Here is a 19588-nt window from a genome sequence, read left to right as displayed (position 1 = left end):
CACCTTTTGCAGAAAGGCAACAAAGCTCCGGGGTTGCTCCAGCTACGGCAATACTCTCTATTTTTCGGCGCTGTTATTTTTACCAAGGTTATTTGTATGTTTGATAAGGCGGAATACATAAACGATGTGCATAAAAGGGTGAATCCAACCTCTCGGTCTCTTGACATTTACAAAATGAAAATTATTTCAAGTGGAGCTGCTAAAAATTAGCATGCATAGCCCACACCGCATCCAAATCAATTTAAGCTTTCTCTCCAGCTTCCCTAAGTGGTGCCCGGACACTGGAATGACAGGATAAAAATTATCTATATGAAGAAATAGTGTTAAATGTTTGACATTTCGTTCCAATTTACTTGACCCATTCAGGTGCAGCTGTGCAAGACATGCAAAGACTTGCCCTTTGATGTTAGTGGCAGCTCTGTATGGGCATTCCATTCCACTATATATTTTTCACCAGTATTTTTCTAGCAGATGTATACATTCTAGAAAGAAGAATAAATTCTAAAACATCAATCGCAAGGTGGTTCAAATGTACTACTTTAGACTGCATGCTTGAAAAGAGGGGTGTAACTAGTTCTTGACAAATTCCTGAAGTTTTGAAACCCAACCAGAATACCATTTTGCTGGAGGATCAGAGGCTTCACATTTCTACCATCCAAATGAAACCCCAAATCCAAAGATACAGTCACTGAAAAGTGTACTCATGCAGTATTTCCCCAATGTCTTTTGAAAAAGAAAAAATGTTGTTGTTGAATTAAATTTATATTTTGCCCTTAATCCAAAGATCACAGGGTGGTATACAACAAAAACACAAATGCATAACATAGTAATAAACATACAATAATCCTACTCCCTACATGGGATGAGAAGGGAACAACTACACGGGTAGTTTTACACTTTATACGGCCAATATATTTCCTGTATCTAACATCATATTTTTAGTGACTCAGCTCAGCCACTTATTGTTATACTATGCAGGATGCCCGTACAGAAAGGTCAAACTTCATAAGAAAATCTGAACATTCCAAACCTTAATAAAATCCCCCATAAAGGATTTTGAATTTTATGACCCACTGCAGGTTACAGGAACAGTCAGGTCGGTGCTATAGCAGTGGTTTAACGATATATACACTTTAAAATTCCACAACTTTTAATTCTGATAACCAGTCTCCTGCAAGCCTTGTTTTAAAGCTGCAGCGGGCAATCTTTTGCATGTTTGATCCAAAGTCAAACCAGTGGAGTGGCATACTTGCCATGTTCCACTTGGAAATTCAAAATAACATTAGTAATACATTTTGAAACAATGAACCAGCTATAAAAGCCAAACCTAAGCATGTTTCATCATTATTTGCCTCTTCCTTCTACCTGCTGAAACCTCAATATAAAATACAATCGCTCCAATATCCTTCTGCCCCCTCCAACAACAAAGATTGCCCCTCCCTGGCATCACAGGCTATCATTACTAACAAATACATACTGTACATATACATACATATGGAAAGCAGAGGGTCAGTGTGCCCCTCACTGTCCCTCCTCACACACTGAGCTGTTGGGTTCCCCCAATCTGCAGAGGAAGAGGACTGTGTCTGAAAAAGAGTGTGGGTGCATGGATGCTAAGTTGTATGCAAGCATAATATGAATGTTTACTGCTTATATGGCATGGAAGTTAAGTCCAGGAGCCTTAACCTATAGTTCCCAATCTTTTGAGTGGATTTGTAGTTCTATTAACTCCGATTATATTTTTAAAACATCTTTGAATTTTCATCATGCACTACGAGGGTATCTTTCTCAAGTTTGTACTTTCTATCAGCAAGCCCATATATGTTAGAAAGTTTCCCTGATGCTAATCAGAGGATTATATATGCATTCCACTGGCGCATTTAAACAAGTATTCTTGATTACAAGAACTTCAAGTGGTTTCCTTCCTTCATTCATTCCAATTGCCAGACACCTGCATCTCGTTGACATATGTTATATTGCCATGGGGGCACACAAGGAAGTACACATGGTACCCATAATGCAGCAGTCCTAAGCTTACTCAAGTTTAGGAGCTTGTAATCTGTATATATTTTGGATTAAAGTTTTAAATGCACTCCTATTATTTACTGAACTTAACTTTTCCCAACACGTTTCTATAGCTGTCTTCCCAGAAACACGCATCTGACTAATTTTGACAAGGAAATGATCTTCATCCCATTTATTCCAGAGGAACTGTTCCTATGTCCTAGAGCAGGCATGGCCAAACTTGGCCCTCCAGATGTTTTGGGACTACAACTCCCATCACCCCTAGCTAACAGGACCAGTGGTCAGGGATGGTGGGAATTGTAGTTCCAAAACAGCTGGAGGGCCAAGTTTGGCCATGTCTGTCCTAGAACATGCAACTGAAGCAGGATTTTGAAAATCCCTATTGACATTTCCCTTCCTTTTGGCAAGGCTCACTCGGCTTCACTCTGCCATGTTCCAGCAGTATCCGGTGTCACTACAGTATTGCACAGAGGCAAGTGAAAGGAAGGCACACTGAAGCATTCAGCAAAGGCAAAGGATGTGATGTTTTGGAAAGGGTCTCTACCCAAGCTCTACTTCAAGCTGCATTGAGAGTTGCCCCCAAATCCCGCCAAATGATCACCTGAAGAGTGGCAGATGATGGGAGCAGCAGCAAACAGGCCCCACATCAGGCACTTTTAAGGCAGACATGAGAAAAACGGAGGGGAAACGTGTGATAAATTAGGACTGTGCCTCAAAAAGGGAAGAGTTAATGAGTAGCAGGCACAGCATGTGACATTCCTATTACACACACTGCTCAAACCCAATGCTTGCAAAAACATTATTTTCGTATTAGTCTGTCTCTCACTCTGTGCAAAGGATTGAAATATTAATAACTTTGAGGCTCAAGTCCCCCATGTCAGCAGCCCAGACATTCTGCTGCAACCAAAAACTAGGGCAATCTATCAACATGAATGTGCAAGAATAGACAGTCTGGTAACACAGCCAAATATAGCAAAATATGAAATCATGCTCTGCTTCGGTAAGCTGAAAAGGAATGTGTTCTACAACACCCATTTGACTATTATATGCCATTTGCAAGTCCCAATCCTTATGTGGGATACTGGCAGAAATTATCTGATAAGACATTCTGAATAATAATGAAATTACACATAAATTTACACAAACTTAATTTATGCTGGAATGAAAGAGTTGGTTATGGGAAGTGCACAACTGATCTACAGCTAAGGAGTGAGATGTCAGGGAAGGGGAGATGGACTGTATGAAACAAGAAGCAACAAGTACAAGATGGGAAAGAACTAGTTTGCCAGTGACAACTAACACCGATTGCACCATTGTCTTCTTCACTAACAAAGCAATATAGAATTTAGCTGGAATTGTAATGTTATCTTGAGTCAATAAGAATACCATCATCGACAGGCAGGTGTTTTGAGATCACAATGCAATGTACAATTATATAAAAGCAATGCCAAGTTGACAAGTCACTCAGTGAAAAGTTAACAGCAGCTATCTAGTACGTCATTTTCCTTGCCAGTTAGATGCAAGAGGAACATACAATTCCATTAAAACAAACCTTAAATGAGTGTTTCACCTCTTCTCCCTCTCCCTGACCATTCTCTTTTCACAATCAAGTTATGCATTTTATTTTGCTACAATCTACTCTATTTTTTTTTTTAAAAAAATACTGATTTTATGTTTCCTTTCCCAGGGTATAATTCAGTGCTTCTGACCCATGTGTATCATGTTTTGCTATCTTAAAACAGAATATGGTTAATTTATTTTGAAAAACCTGTATCTTCTTGGAAAAGATCTAATTAGGATTTTATTATTTTTAATAGGTGTATTAAATTAATATCCCACCATTCTTCCCAAGGAAGTCCAGGATGGCAGTTTTACATGAATCCCCAATGTTCAGACAAATGCCAACACCTTTGAAGTTTCCAGGAGGACACAGGAAAAGCAGGTCGGGGTAATGGAATCCACAAGAACTCTCAGGTATCAATGACTTACTGGACAAACTGGGTGAATATAGAGGTGGTGCTCTTTCCTTGGGATCAGGATCTATATAATCTTCCAGGTAAAAGCTCCTCTCAGAATGCACTATTTTGTTTGGAACTGGGAAGAGCACATAAATCAGCTCAAAATGTTTAGGATACCAATTTCCAAATAGTTTCCAAATGGCTCCCTCGCTCCCTATATAACTATTTTAGCTTCCCTCCTCTAAAGTCTTCCACTTTAATAGCTGCTTGTAATTTTCAGTCATCTTTATATTACAGCACAAGCACATAACCTGCAAGGTTATCTTTCATCAGTTTGTAGGTATTTACCTCCTTACAGATTTTCAATATAAAAACCCTGAATTAAGTGGTTCACAATTTTTGCAATTAAAATAAACCAAATTATAGATTTTGATTGAAAAGCAAAACCTGTGTGTGTACTTCATCTGCTTAATTGACAACCGCAGCCTCAGCATCCATTGATGTCAGTGGGGTATATGGGTCCTAGCTGTGCATAGGATGCAGCCTTAGCTTCCAATGCCTCTAAGTGCTCTGTTGGCAGAAGTCCCACTCAGCACAATGGCTTTATCACTATATATGAATGCCTTTTCCAAAGCTCTGAATGAACAAACATTTGCTAGAATTTTACGAACGTGCAGTGTGGGTTTGCTTCAATCTATTTCTGCAAGGTGATTTCTCCGGGACTAAGGCCAATAGTTGCTGTTTGTTTGTTTGAAACACAATAATATGACATGCAAGTAAAACTTAACTACTTACTAGCAGTACAGTGGTACCTCGACTTACGAAGACGATCCGTTCCGCGGCCGTCTTCATAAGTCGAAGTCTTTGGTTGTCGAAGCGCCGCTTCTGCGCCTGCGCCGCCCCCCCCCCCGGCTGCTTTGCACAGGCGCAGAATGCACATGTGCCAAAAAGACTTCTGGGGTTGTCGACTTCGGAAGTCAAAACCTTCGGAAGTCGAATCGTTCGGTTGTCGAGGTACCACTGTATAGGCACCCTCCCTGTGGATGTAAGATGTCAAGCAGATAAAGAACTACATAACTTTTAGAAGACATCTCAAGGCAGCCCTGTATTGGGAAGTTTTTCATGTTTGATATTTTAATATGTTTTATATAGGCTTCCCAGAGTGGCTGGGGAAACCCAGCCAGATGGACAGGGTATAAATAATAAAATTATTATAATTATAATAATAATAATTATTAGCCACAGAAGCGTTTAAAAGGGGGATAGGTATCTTAATCACAACCTCTCTTCTCTAAACACAAGGTTAGCATTTACCCCTCTTCTACCCCAACCTTGGCATTTAGGTAAAATCCTGCCCCCCTTTCTTCACATTTGCCCACAGTTCTATATTCTAGACATTCTGCTGTTATAATTTAAATACTACTAGAAAAGTAAGGTCAGCGTGCTAATAAAAATAATGAAATCAGGGAGCAGCACTTCTCAACATGGTCTCAGCATTTGAGCTTCATTTGAACTTGACTCTCCCAAAGCAAATGCTGGTTTAGATGCTACCAGTAATAAATCAGAAGTATCTGCAGTTTCTACACCACCACCACATTTCTGCATGTGAGAGACCACATAGCCCCACAACGGAAGTGAGTATTTACAGTTTTGTAATTATGAAGGGAAGCCATTAGACATCCATGTCATATACTTCAAAAGAATTCAACAGTTATATGACAACTCAAGAAAAACAGCCAAAACCTGGGAAAAATCAGCATCTTCCATACTCTTTACAACACCCTGGAACACCTATACAGGGTCATAACGTTCCAAACTGTATATCTCTCTAATGAGTCTGTGGTTGTTGCTGTTTAGTCATTTAGTCATGTCCGACTCCTCGTGACCCCATGGACCATAGCACACCAGGCACTTCTGTCTTCCACTGCCTCCCACTGCCTTGGTCAAACTCATGTTCGTAGCTTCGAGAACACTGTCCAACCATCTCGTCCTCTGTCGTCCCCTTCTCCTAGTGCCCTCCATCTTTCCCAACATCAGGGTTTTTTCCAGGGAGTCTTCTCCTCTCATGAGGTGGCCAAAGTATTGGAGCCTCAGCTTCACGATCTGTCCTTCCAGTGAGCACTCAGGGCTGATTTCCTTCAGAATGGCTAGGTTTGATCTTCTTGCAGTCCATGGGACTCTCAAGAGTCTCCTCCAGCACCATAATTCAAAAGCATCAATTCTTCAGCGATCAGCCTTCTTTATGGTCCAGCTCTCACTTCCATACATCACTACTGGGAAAACCATAGCTTTAACTATACAGACCTTTGTTGGCAAGGTGATGTCTCTGCTCTTTAAGATGCTGTCTAGGTTTATCATTGTTTTTCTCCCAAGAAGCAGGCGTCTTTTAATTTCGGGACTGCTGTCACCATCTGCAGTGATCCTGGAACCCAAGAAAGTAAAATCTCCATTTCTTCACTGCCTCCATTTCTTCCCCTTCTATTTGCCAGGAGGTGATGGGACCAGTGGCCATGATCTTAGTTTTTTTGATGTTGCGCTTCAGACCATATTTTTCACTTTCCTCTTTCACCCTCATTAAAAGGTTCTTTAATTCCTCCTCGCTTTCTGCCATCAAGGTTGTGTCATCTGCATATCTGAGGTTGTTGATATTTCTTCCAGCAATCTTATTTCCAGCTTGGGATTCATCCAGTCCAGCCTTTCACATGATGAATTCTGCATATAAATTAAATAAGCAGGGAGACAATATACAACCTTGTCGTACACCTTTCCCAATTTTGAACCAACCAGTTATTCCATATCCAGTTCTAACTGTAGCTTCTTGTCCCACATAGAGATTTCTCAGGAGACAGATGAGGTGATCAGGCACTCCCATTTCTTTAAGAACTTGCCATAGTTTGCTGTGGTCAACACAGTCAATGAAGCAGAAGTAGATGTTTTTTTGGAACTCTCTAGCTTTTCCATAATCCAGCTCATGTTTGCAATTTGGACTCTGGTTCCTCTGCCCCTTCGAAATCCAGCTTGCACTTCTGGGAGTTCTCGGTCCACATACTGCTTAAGCCTGCCTTGTAGAATTTTAATCATAACCTTGCTAGCATGTGAAAAGAGCGCAATTGTGTGGTAGTTGGAGCATTCTTTGGCACTGCCCTTCTTTGGGATCGGGATGTAGACTAATCTTCTCCAATCCTCTGGCCACTGCTGAGTTTTCCAAACTTGCTGGCATATTGAGTGTAGCACCTTAACAGCAGCATCTTTTAAAATTTTAAATAGTTCAGCTGGAATATCATCACTTCCACTGGCCTTGTAATTAGCAGTGCTTTCTAGGGCCCATTTGACTTCACTCTCCAGGATGTCTGGCTCAAGGTCAGCAACCACACTACCTGGGGTGTACGAGTCATCCATATCTTTCTGGTATAATTCCTCTGTGTACTCTTGCTACCTCTTCTTGATGTCTTCTGCTTCTGTTAGGTCCTTTACACTTTTGTCCTTTATTATGGTAATCTTTGTATGAAATGTTCCTTTCATATCTCCAATTTTCTTGAACAGATCTCTGGTTTTTCCCATTCTGTTGTTTTCCTCTATTTCTTTGCATTGCTTAAGAAGGCCCTCTTGTCTCTCCTTGCTATTTTTTGGAAATCTGCATTCAATTACCTGTATCTTTCACTATCTCCATCACATTTTGCTTGCCTTCTCTCTCCCACTATTTGTAAGGCCTCGTTGGACAGCCACTTTGCTTTCTTGCATTTCCTTTTCATTGGGATGGTTTTCATTGCTGCCTCCTGTATAATGTTACGAGCCTCCATCCATAGTTCTTCAGGCAATCAGTCCACCAAATCTAAATCCTTAAACCTGTTCCTCACTTCCACTGTGTATTCATAAGGGATTTGATTTAGATTGTGTCTTACTGGCCAAGTGGTTTTTCCTACTTTCTTCAGTTTAAACTGGAATTTTGCTATATGAAGCTGATGATCTGAGCCACAGTCAGCTCTAGGTCTTGTTTTTGCTGACTCTATAGAGCTTCTCCATCTTTGGCTGCAGAGAATATAATCAATCTGATTTCGACGCTGCCCATCTGGTGATGTCCATGTGTAGAGTAGTCTCTTGTGTTGTTGGGAAAGAGTGTTTGTGATGACCAGCTTGTTCTCTTGACAGAACTCTATTAGCCTTTGCCCTGCTTCGTTTTGAACTCCAAGGCCAAATTTGCCAGTTGTTCCTTTTATCTCTTGATTCCCTACTTTAGCATTCCAATCCCCTATAATGAGGAGAACATCCTTCTTTGGTGTCATTTCTAGAAGGTGTTGTAAGTCTTCATAGAATTCTTCAATTTCACTTTCTTCAGCTCCGGTAGTCGGTGTATAAACTTGGATTACTGTAATGTTAAAAGGTCTGCCTTGGATTCATATTGAGATCATTCTATCATTTTTGAGATTGCATCCCAGTACAGCTTTCGCCACTCTTTTGTTGACTATGGGGGCCACTCCATTTCTTCTACAGGATTCTTGCCCACAGTAGTAGATATGATGGTCATCTGAACTGAATTCACCCATTCCCGTCCATTTTCGTTCATTGATGCCCAGGATGTCAATATTTATTCTTGCCATCTCCTTTTTGACCACCTCCAGCTTACCAAGGTTCATGGTTCTTACATTCCAGGTTCCTATGCAGGTTCCTGTGGTTAAAGACTGGTAAAAGTTAGGATTCTGAACCTGTCCAATGAGGCTGAAAAGTCACGAGAGTATTCACCATAGAGTAGATGGTCAGGCTTCGCTGCATCCCTTTTCAGAATTTTTGAACGGAAGGAAGGAAGGAAGGAAGGAAGGAAGGAAGGAAGGAAGGAAGGAAGGAAGGAAGGAAGGAAGGAAGGATTCAACAAGACTTCCTGACAAGTCATTTTCAAGCTTTATTTTTTCCTCCAGGGGAAGCAGACACAATGACAGCTGTTCAAGTTAGTACAACTTTTGTACATGAGCAACTTCTGTCATGGGGGAGGGGGAAAATATTCCTTGGCCCCATAGCAGTATTTAAGTACCAGGTGCCTTTGGACCAGAAATATCTGGGTCTGTTTTGTTTTAAATCAAACATTTACCACATGCTGAATGTCATCCTTGTGCCACCACATTTTTCTTCAGGAGGTTTGTAGGTTGGACAGCTCTGTAATTAGCAAAAACCTGCTCTGATGTTAGCTTTTGCCATCCTTTTCTTCGCAGCAAGATTATAATTGGAAACTGGGGAACTGGCTAAAAACTTCACACAAATGGGGTGGTTTTGAGTGGGGAACCAGTGGAGAAAAAAACTTCACACACTACTTGCCTGTTTACTTTTCCATTCCGTCTCCCGCCCCATAAACTTTTCCCTCTCACATGGTTTTGAATATCTGGCAGCGTAGAACTTTATACTGGTAAAGTAGCAAACTATACGTATATGAGGATTTGGTGGGGGGAAGGGTTCAGCATTCCTCTTTCCTATATTGCCATCCAGACATGTCTCTACCCAGAGGAGTGGTTATATTATACATCACTTTTTGGCCTAAATGTCCCTGTCCCCCCCAAGTAATAAACAGCATATTAATACGACAAAAATATGAAATACAATAAAATAAAAATAAAAAACAGCAAATTATAATAATATAGGGGGACAAGACTGTAAGTGAAAGGATTAAATTACCAATCCTGCCTATCTGACACTTGCAGAAGCTACAAACCTGAACAGATGATGAGATATATTTTCTTTTTTAAAGAAAAATGTATACAAACACTTGCTTTTTCTTATGGGAAAGAGGGGTCACTGGGGTTTAGTCACACATATTTGCATGTAGTGCACAGTAGGGGGTACTTGTTAAGAAGAAACCAAGCATGGTTCATTATCTGAGAGAAAAACAATTATCAAAAAGCTCTGTATCAACAAAAAGCTCTCGTTTATTAGAAACAGTTGAAAAGAGAACAGTTTAGTTATCTTACCACACATCCTCTGTTTGTAACATTATAATGTAAGACTTGTATATTATTTAAAAATTACAGGTGTTTTCATGGTGTGTGTTCAAGTTAATTAACTGTTTGGCATTTTTCTAGATGCTGGAGAATTAAGTGCTGGTGCTGAAATGGGAGGGAGGGGTGGTTGCTAGGAGAGTGATACTGATCTATTTTGTAAGCAGCAGCTATGTAGTACTTATAAAAACTATCTTCACTGTGGTTCATTTTGACATGTGAGCTGCTTTGGGCACAACTGTGTGGGAAAGTGGCATAACCATTTTATTTTGAAATTTTCTTATCAACGCTTCCTATCCAAAAGAACTGCACAGCAATGAACAAAACAGAAATCAGATGCAATACTATAGAATCTCAAAGCGACGTACAGTCACATCTTCCGTGATTTCACTTGCACAATTTCAACCACGTGTGGCTGAAAGCAGGCTGGTTGAAATCACAAGTTAAACCTAAGCAAGAAGGAGAATTTAAAACCTATTTTCATGCCAGGCCTTGCTTGGGGTTGTCCAGTGTGGAAAGAGCTTTTAAGCTCTCCACTTTGCTGGGGGGGGGGGCAACACCAACAACACATCAGCTGTGGGATGTTCTCATGAGATCTCTCAGGCCAAACCAAGTTCCCATGAGATCCGGGGAGGAGGTGAAAGGAAGTCTCCCCCAGGCTGCATTACAGATTCAACAGCAAGCGGCCACCACCTCCGGCTATCCCAATTGGTCAGCTGGGGGGCGTGAAGTAAAGCCCACTCGGTGTCTTTGTCATGGGAGTACCGCGGATTCTCTCTCTCCTTCCTTCACCCGCCAGCCTCAGAGCTACATCTCTTTTTCCTGGCTTTTCACACCTGAGGTGTACATTTTAAGACCTGTCTTACTACTGTAATTTAAAGTTGTTTTAAACTGGGTTTTTTTTTTAAATATTGTGTAGTGTAGCATTTTAATATTAATGTTGTGTTTTAACCCACCCTGGGACCTTAGAGTGAAGGGCAGGTAATAATTATAATATAGTCAAAATGACACCATCCACACATAGAAGGCTGGGGCGGGGGGACCTCAAGATTTGCAGAAGAAGAAAATTATTATTTTTAAAAAACCCTAAGCTCCCTACCACTGAGCAGGCTTAGTTGGCATGGAATGCTGCTTGTGAAGGAAAATGGGAAACTCAGGGGATGAAGGAAGAACAAAATGGAGAATCCTGACAAGGGAATGGCTGACTGAACCCTGAACGGGAACACTCAATTCTCAAGCACAGTATCTTTCTTCTGACTTCCCATTTCCGCTGCAAATTTATCCTCTAAGTGTACCTGGATCCATTGGGACGTATCTAGCATTTCATATACCTGCTTAAAGCGCTACTATCCATAGAAATCCCTACTAAAATGGGAGAGTTCTTATTTTCTAAAATTTGCTGGCTGCTAACACAAGTCCGCAATTTGCCAACATGCATGCATGACTCTCCCGGTTATACTTTGCGACACTATGCAGGAGCGCCACAGATTGAACAGAAATATTCTGCTAGATTGCTTGTAGAATATAAATAAGAAACACAGCCTCATTTCAAGACAGAAGAGAATTTGCTCTCCACTTCTAAATATACTTAGACGCTATTAACCTCCAATTTTTCTCTGTGACATCTTGGCAATGACAGCCCAGTGTAATGTAATTACTTTATAAGATTATCTTTTGTTTCTCAAAGAAATAAATTACACCAAGGCACTTCAGCAAAAGTTAAGGACTTAAACAATCTCTTCCCTTAAACACCATTTCCTTGTCATCTTTGCATAATTGGGTAATACTAGCCTCTTAAAACACAGCTTGTTGATGTCTGCAAAATCATCATCGTACAATGCAAGAGGGAGTGATGAACATTCAAATCACCAGATTCCAGTCAATGAAAGGAAGGTGTCCTGGACTGAGCTGCTTCTCCCATTTCTATCTAAAGCAGGGCCAAGTATAATTTATCCCTTCCATTGATAGAAGTTTCCAACATTTTCTGAGGAAACTTGACAACTGCAAAAAAAGAATAAGTAAAAATTTGGTGGCGTGTGGCCTGAGGAATCTTAACAGGAGACAAGAATGCAGAAGCCCAAAGGAAAGTCAGAGATAAAATACTTTACAACAGGCTAGAAGAACTTTTTTTTGGGGGGGGGATCTTACTAAAATCTTTAGCAAAACTGGTCTCAAACCACAATCTCCTTGATAGTAACCTTCCTCTCCTGATCCTCACAAAGCAAGCAGGTAATGAGATCCTTCTGCTGAATCAAATGAATATTCACTACACATTGCATCCCTTTGTCATGCAAAAGAGAAAGGCATCCAAAATTGTGCTACTTTGACATTCCTCTCTGCAAAGCTATCTGGTCTGTTGAATGTTTTAAAAGCATGTTTATAGACACCCAAGCCCTAAACTCAAGTTAATCTCCAAAACAGAAAAGTAAATTACTAGGCAGAAGCATTTTGTCCATCACAATAAATTTTGAAGTACTCTCTGTGTCACAATCAAGCAAGTGGTGGTGTAATTATGTGCAGGGGTGGTAACATGTTGGAGAAGACATGCTTGGACTAGACCTCTCTTTCCAAGCAGTGTGTGACAAACCAAACTGAATGCAACATTAGCAAAAGCAAATGGCAAGCATAAATCCTGAATGTGTGCATGGATTTGGGAGTCACAGATCTTATTTCCAACTCTTCGTAATATTGCCAAACATTTATTCAGCTATCATTATCCTCCCACTGATAAACTACTGATATATTTGGATAAAAACTTTAAACAGCAGTAAGCTGGTGCATCCATCAGAAAAATCCAACATAGAGTTCTTCACCCTCAGTGGTGAGGGACAACAGGAGTTTGGTCCAAGAACATGGCCCCCAAGAGTTGCCACAGGTTCTCCATCCCACCATAGCAAATGTAGCCTTTTTTTGAATATGGCTCATATTGGTGGAAGAAGGAAGCATTGCTCACACTCCCTCTTGCAGCTTCTCATAAACATCCAATGTGGTACACAGAATCTTGAATTCTGACTTCAGTCAGAGGATCATAGAATTGGGTTGGAAGGGATCCTGAGGACCATGTAGTAGTCCAACCCCTTGCAATGCAAGAATATGCAGCTGTCCCATAAGGGGATAAAATCTGCAACCTTGGCATTTGTTCTCATTTCTTTCTTCATACCACCCTAGTGCCCCCCCCACCAACAAAAAACACTCTTTCAAAAAAAATGCATATTTTTAAAATTTGATGCTGCAGAACCCCAAATACAGCAGAAGCAATTAACAAAACAGTTCCCCTGCTGCATCCAAAGGCTTACTTACGGACTGATTGTACCACTGGCACAATAGACATTCTTTGCAAGAGTGTGGAGTTCATTATGTTGTATTGATTTTCATGAGTTTCTAAAACGTATTTACAACCATCAGTGAAACCCTCCAAGTGATCAACTGAATGAGGTGAATAACTCTGCGTGATCCATGTCACTATTAAAAGAGCCAAGATAAAAAGCATCCATTAAGCACAGAATGGTAACAAGTCTTCCTGCTAATTTCTCAAAATGGCCTCTTTGGGCACCATGGTAACGTGCCTGGAAACTAAAGAGAGAAAAGGGGTTTCTAAGAATTTATCCTGTTTCAAGGACACCATTGCCAAGAGATTCTAAAACGCAGCACTTGCATTCTTTGCCTCAAAGTACAAATGTACAAGTGCTGAAACCAATTTTGGACATTAAATTACTTTTAAAAAAATGCATATATGTATGCAAAAAGCTTTGATGACACCACTGTAAAATGCATAGATGAAGGCAGGTTTGAAGCTGAAAGATATCTCCACCCCACTAAGCTACACGTGGTGAGCCCATGCAACAGTGGAGGAGGGCAGTTTCACCCATCTAGGGATGAGAGGGGACGAGTCCCAACTTCATGTGCTTCCTCTGTTCCTCATGTAGCTAATGAGTCATACAGAAATCCTATCTTGCTGGGCAAGGCCCCTCCATGCAATCTTCAAAGATGAAGCAAAATACCTTTTCTAGGTAACTGCTGAACATATCGTGTACTGTACCTATCATACTAATTTGATGACACCCAATTAAAAATACAGACAGGACTGTTATATGATTTATAATGAAGCTTAATCCAGATAAGGCTAAGGCACTCTTAGTGTGTGGTTCCCTAGACAAGAGTGCTAGGGTTCTACCTGTTCCCTCTGAAGAAATAGCCTGGGGATACGTCTGGATCTACTACTATTTCTGAAGGCACAGCGGTGTGGAGTGCCTTCCACTGGCTTCAGCTGATGGCCCAGCTGTGGCCGTACCTGGATGGGGTACCGTATATTCTGGCGTATAAGACGATTTCCTGACCCATGAAAATCGTCTCAAAAGTTGGGGGGCCGTCTTATATGCCGGGTACTAGAATCTGCGGTCGCTGCATATGGTGGGGGGAGCTCAGAAACGGCCGTGGGGCATGGCACAGTTTCCCTAAAGGAGCCCCTGAAGAAGCGTGTGCTCAGGAGAGGGCTGCTCTCCGCAGGGGCGAACGGCTCCCTCATGGCTTCGACCGGATTAGCGCCTCTTCATCGGTACACGGAGGTGCCTGAAGTGAGGCGGCAGGATAGCAGGAGTCCTAGACAAACAAAAGGGAACAAAAGGGGGGGAAGGGAACAAAAGGGAAAGCTTTCTTACACTGTCGGCTCCTGCTTTAGAGAGGGAGAGGGGGCTGAGCTGGGTGTGCTCGGCTTGCTAGGGGTTAAAAGGTACTGAGCAGGAGTAAAAGGGAAGGCTTTCCTGCAAGGAAAACGCTGTTGCCTCTCTCCTCTGCAAGTGCTGCCTTCTGGGTGGGTGGAAGGTGCTCTTGCTTTAGAGAGGGAGAGGGGGCTGAGCTGGGTGCGTTCAGCTTGCCCAGCCACCCGGGAAGGCTTTCCTGCAAGGAGAAGGCTGTTGTCTCTCTGCTCTGCTGCCTTCTGGGTGGGTGGAAGAAGCCCCAAAACAGGGGGGGGGGGGCAAGAAGCGGTGGCGAAAGGGCAGCTCTCCCAGGAAAGGATGTGGAGAAAAGGCCATCGAGTTTCAATGAAACCCAGTTCTCCCCACAGAAGCATAGGAAGTTGCCTTATAGCTTATAGACCACAATATGTCATTGATATACTTATGACATAAGATGATGAACAGGAGGATTTTGAAGGCTTTTAAAGGGAAACTGTCAAATTAAAATTACCATATTGAAATCAAATCTGATGTTTCTTTAATTTTTATTTGGTGTGCGGTGCGGTGGAAGAGGGGTAGTCTTACATGGCGAATATATACCAAACTCTATATTTTAACTGAAAAAGTGGGGGGTCGTCTTATATGCCCAGTCGTCTTATACGCCGGAATATACGGTAGTCTAACTTGTTGTCCATGTTTTGAAAAGCTCCAGGTTAGATAACTGAAATACGTTATACTGAACTGTTATATGTGGAAGATAGTTCAGAAAGTGCAGTTAATACACAATGTGGGAGCCAGACTACTGACTAGAACCAGACAATCCTAGCATATACTGTAAATACCAATCCTGGCCCAGCTGCCTTGGCTACGGATTGGTCTCTGGGTTCAATTCATATTTCAGCCCTGAGAACTAACTTCCTTTTTTATTGTCTTATCACTTTCCTGACTCTTAAGAATTTTGCTTCTGTCCTTGTTTCTTTTCTTCTAATACCTTGTCTAATGTGTTAAAATTAATTTTAGATGTAATTTTGGTGTAAGAGATGAAGCTTTTATATTTTTTGCTTTTCTTTGTGGTACAAGAGGTAAAAATACAGTTTAGATTTCATTAGTATCTTTAGGCGCCAGGCTAAAACATTCCCATTCTATCCCTTGCCTTTGGCTAATTAAACAATCTATGTGGTCTTTTAAACTGTGGGGGGGGGTATTGTTCATGTTTGTTACTATGTGATGTAGTTTTGTGTAAAATGCCCTGTGATGCTCAGATGAAGGGCAGTATAGAGATTTTATTAATTAATAAGGAAAGGCTTGAGTAGAAAAGGGTTCATTTTCTTACGGAATGAACAATTACAAACAGGTTGATCTTTGCCTGACTTTTTGATTTTTCAGTCCGATCCCTGCAAAGCTATGTTCTCTGAAAGATTCAACATATGCATAAGGTATCAAGCTTGATTTCTGAAACTTTCCTAAAACCTGGTGGTCACAGCACCAATCCATGCACTGGACTCCTTCAGATGACTGTGCTTAGTTTCACAGAATCCCACCATGTAGTTGATCTTACAAAACTGTTTCTTGCAGTATCTGAATTAATTTACAGAACTGAAAAACTCTAAGGATTCTTTTCTATCTTGTCAACTTCAGCTAGCCATCCTTGTCTGACCTCCCCCCCCCCCCCGGCACCTTGCCTTCTCTTCAATTCCTGTCGGTGTGCTCACCTCTGATCTACACAGGGCTGTCTCAAGCCAGTTGGGCGCCCTGGCGCCATGGCACGGAGATCGCTCCGGCGCCCCCGCCCTGGTGGGCGGGCGCAGCGCCCTCCTGCCGGCCCCGCGCCACCGAGACTACCCCTAGAGCCGGGCCTGGATCTACAGCACTATTAAGCTACCTGAACACAGAAATTCCTTGCTCCTTAGAGCTGGCAGAGTAGCCAACTTCCAGAATTGACTCATGGTAATGACGCCCATTACAATTTCAGAATGAGAAAGATAAACCTTGTTCAAAGAGAGAGAGATGCGGGATTAGCTCACGTGTAAATTAAGATGCAAGACTGAGATCTGTATGCCTTAACGAATTTTGATACGATTTCAAACCACACTGATAAAAGTGTGGTACTATAACTGATGCAATGTTCAAAGGCCTATTGCAAGCAACAAAGTAGGTTATTATTATTATTATTATTATTATTATTATTATTATTATTATTGGTAGATGCTGTTCCGCTGCAGGCACTCTTGGATGACCCTAGATCCAATTCAGTTGCGTCACAGGCTACGCCTTAAGCATCAAAACTGCTTTTGTAACTGTGTCAATATGACTTTTGCTGCAGGAAGATAGCCCTGTTGATTCATAATCCTCATAATCATTTCCTTCTGCTGTCTTCCTTCTGCTGGGACAAGATGACCTAGGCAATTACCGGTATTCTCCCTGCCTGTGTTGGCTCCTAGGAAACTCATGGCTTAAGGTTCTCCTAGAAGCCAGCATAATTAGAGAAATTATCCATCTAGGATATCTTCTATAACTGCCAAATGGAGTATTTGAGAGCAGCATCAGAAAAAGTGGGCTGGAGAGAACATGGTGTACAAAGATAAGATCTAGGTAACTGCTGAACATATCGTGTACTGTACCTATCATACTAATTTGATGACACCCAATACAGACAGGACTGTTATATGATTTATAATGAAGCTTAATCCAGATAAGGCTAAGGCACTCTTAGTGTGTGGTTCCCTAGACAAGATTCGTAGGGTTCTACCTGTTCCCTCTGAAGAAATAGCCTGGGGATACGTCTGGATCTACTACTAATTCTAGAGGCACAGCGGTGTGGAGTGCCTTCCACTGGCAATGGGGCAAATGTACAAGTATGCAAAGCTTAGCGTCACAATTAATTCGGTCAAACAATCATCCAGCAGATTACACAGGGTGGGTGATCTTGCCAAATGCTACTCGGAATCAACACCTGTTCACAAAATCTCTGATAGCATGGGATACTGACAGGGATCCAGAGTGGTAACATAACAGCATAATCATGTTTGTGTATCATGCTCCTTGTTTAATTCTACAGCTGTGAAATATGGGCAAGTTACAGTCAGTGCGTTCAGTGTGTGGAAAAATTAATCTTAATATCTTCAGCCTGCTATATATGTCTAGAAACAATAAAGCTTATAGAAAAACATCTGCAGCACTTAAGTAGAAATTCTGAAAGCTAAACTGTTCATGTTTCGCTTACGTCCTCTGAACAAGACAAAATCTGCTCTTTAAATGAATGCCATCCTTTCCCAGATTGCTTTCAATCCTGAAAATAACGGTTCCTGAATCTTACACACACACACACACAGAGGCAGAGAGAGAGAGAGAGAGAGAGAGAGAGAGAGAGAGAGAGAGAGAGAGCCGTATAAGTTACCAAAGGAGCAACCTGATGGCTGACTACAGGCAAAGGATGAGCTGGTTTTCCCATTTATTTTGAATATAGAGGGGAATATACAGGGATCCATAAAGGTAAAGGGACCCCTGACCATTAAGTCCAGTCGCAAGCATGCCAGACTGAGCAATATATTGTAAGCTTTTCATACTTCCCAAATAAAGTAGTGAGTGCTGCATGCTCAGAAACAAGCCAATCAACCCAACCCCCCCCCCAACACACAGCCAGTTGTGGCTTAGCTATTAAATCTATGCGGACGTGATTGTCACATGTGACAATCCCATCCAAGTTCTCTGGACAAACCCCCCCAATGGAGCAAAGCACATAAAGGGAAGCTCTTCATCCACATTATAAAGAAGAGTTAGCAGCAGCTTGCACACATACCGGTATTACAATTCTCTCCAGCTATTGTCTGCAATGTATTTCTAAATCACCTTATCCTGTGTCATGATATGAAGAGGCTGTGGTTCACCTCCTAGAACAGGCACCCCCAAACTTCGGCCCCCCCAGATGTTTTGGACTACAATTCCCATCTTCCCCAACCACTGGTCCTGTTAGCTAGGGATCATGGGAGTTGTAGGCCAAAACATCTGGAGGGCCGCAGTTTGGGGATGCTTGATTTAAAGGCTCAGGAACCCTTTGCAGGTGTTATGGATTGAGTAGGTAAACATTATTCTAATTTTCTGACTTTCTCAGTCTCTATAGAACTGCCTCTACCCCTGCTCACAGACTCTGAAGTGTTTATAAGCCTATTAGCTCTTCCATAACCCATACAGGTGTGCTTTAGCTAAAACAGGTTGGCCTTTCAAGTTCACGTCACACATTTGGCTTGACTTCATAGCCCAAACACAAATAGCAAGAGCCTTTCAGGAGTGTGTCATGAGTGCCTAAAAAGCTTCTGCACGTTCAAGAAGCACCTGGACTAACAACAACAACAACGTGGACTAATTCAGCGAAGCCGTTATCAAAGGAGATTCAGGAAGACACACATAAGAAGCACAATGGGACATTAACACTAATTTCATTATTCAAATGGGCCTTACCTTTTTCAAGAGTCTGGCTCCATAGGTGAATATATAAAGGTAAAATGTAAATCTCCACCTGCAAATAAAGTAAAATATATTTATCTTGTTAACCTTGCTTAGGTTGCCCTGAGAGCCTGCTTATAGGAGAGCTTATAAATGCCCCCCAGAAATTGTATTTTATGTGTCACACATCTATACATCAATATTTGGGCCAGAACTGGAATCTGATCAAAAGTTAAATTCACCCATCACAGCCAAACAATTAAATATATACTGTATCTGAGAGCCAGATGAAGCCAAGCAAATTAAACTCAGGTTGGTCCCCCCCCCCCAGCTAAATGCAAACAAATCAAAATAATCCCCACGGTAGTTAAGTTTGGCTCAGTAAAAGTGTACATCACTGAGACACAGGCTGCATACATGGGTTGTATACAGACAATGCATATAAAAGAATCATGATTTCCATTTATGTTAAAGTGTGACTACCTCAATAGCTATGTTAGAAACT

General features: G+C 41.5%; 1 protein-coding gene across 2 annotated transcripts in view; it reads right to left on the bottom strand.

The window, feature by feature from the left end:
* The window catches only part of CERS6 (ceramide synthase 6), an 82092-nt gene that overhangs the window by 20224 nt on the left and 42280 nt on the right, over window positions 1-19588 (bottom strand). For both annotated transcript variants that reach the window (XM_035133147.2, XM_035133156.2), the window contains exon 4: window positions 19099-19156. In XM_035133147.2, coding sequence (XP_034989038.1) covers window positions 19099-19156 — 58 coding nt within the window. The remainder of the gene's footprint in view (window positions 1-19098; window positions 19157-19588) is intronic.

This window comes from Zootoca vivipara, chromosome 1 (genome assembly GCF_963506605.1).
Source record: "Zootoca vivipara chromosome 1, rZooViv1.1, whole genome shotgun sequence".
Taxonomy (NCBI): Eukaryota; Metazoa; Chordata; class Lepidosauria; order Squamata; family Lacertidae; genus Zootoca; species Zootoca vivipara.
The sequence above is the reverse complement of the archived record's forward strand: the minus strand, read 5'-3'. Positions and strand labels throughout refer to the sequence as shown.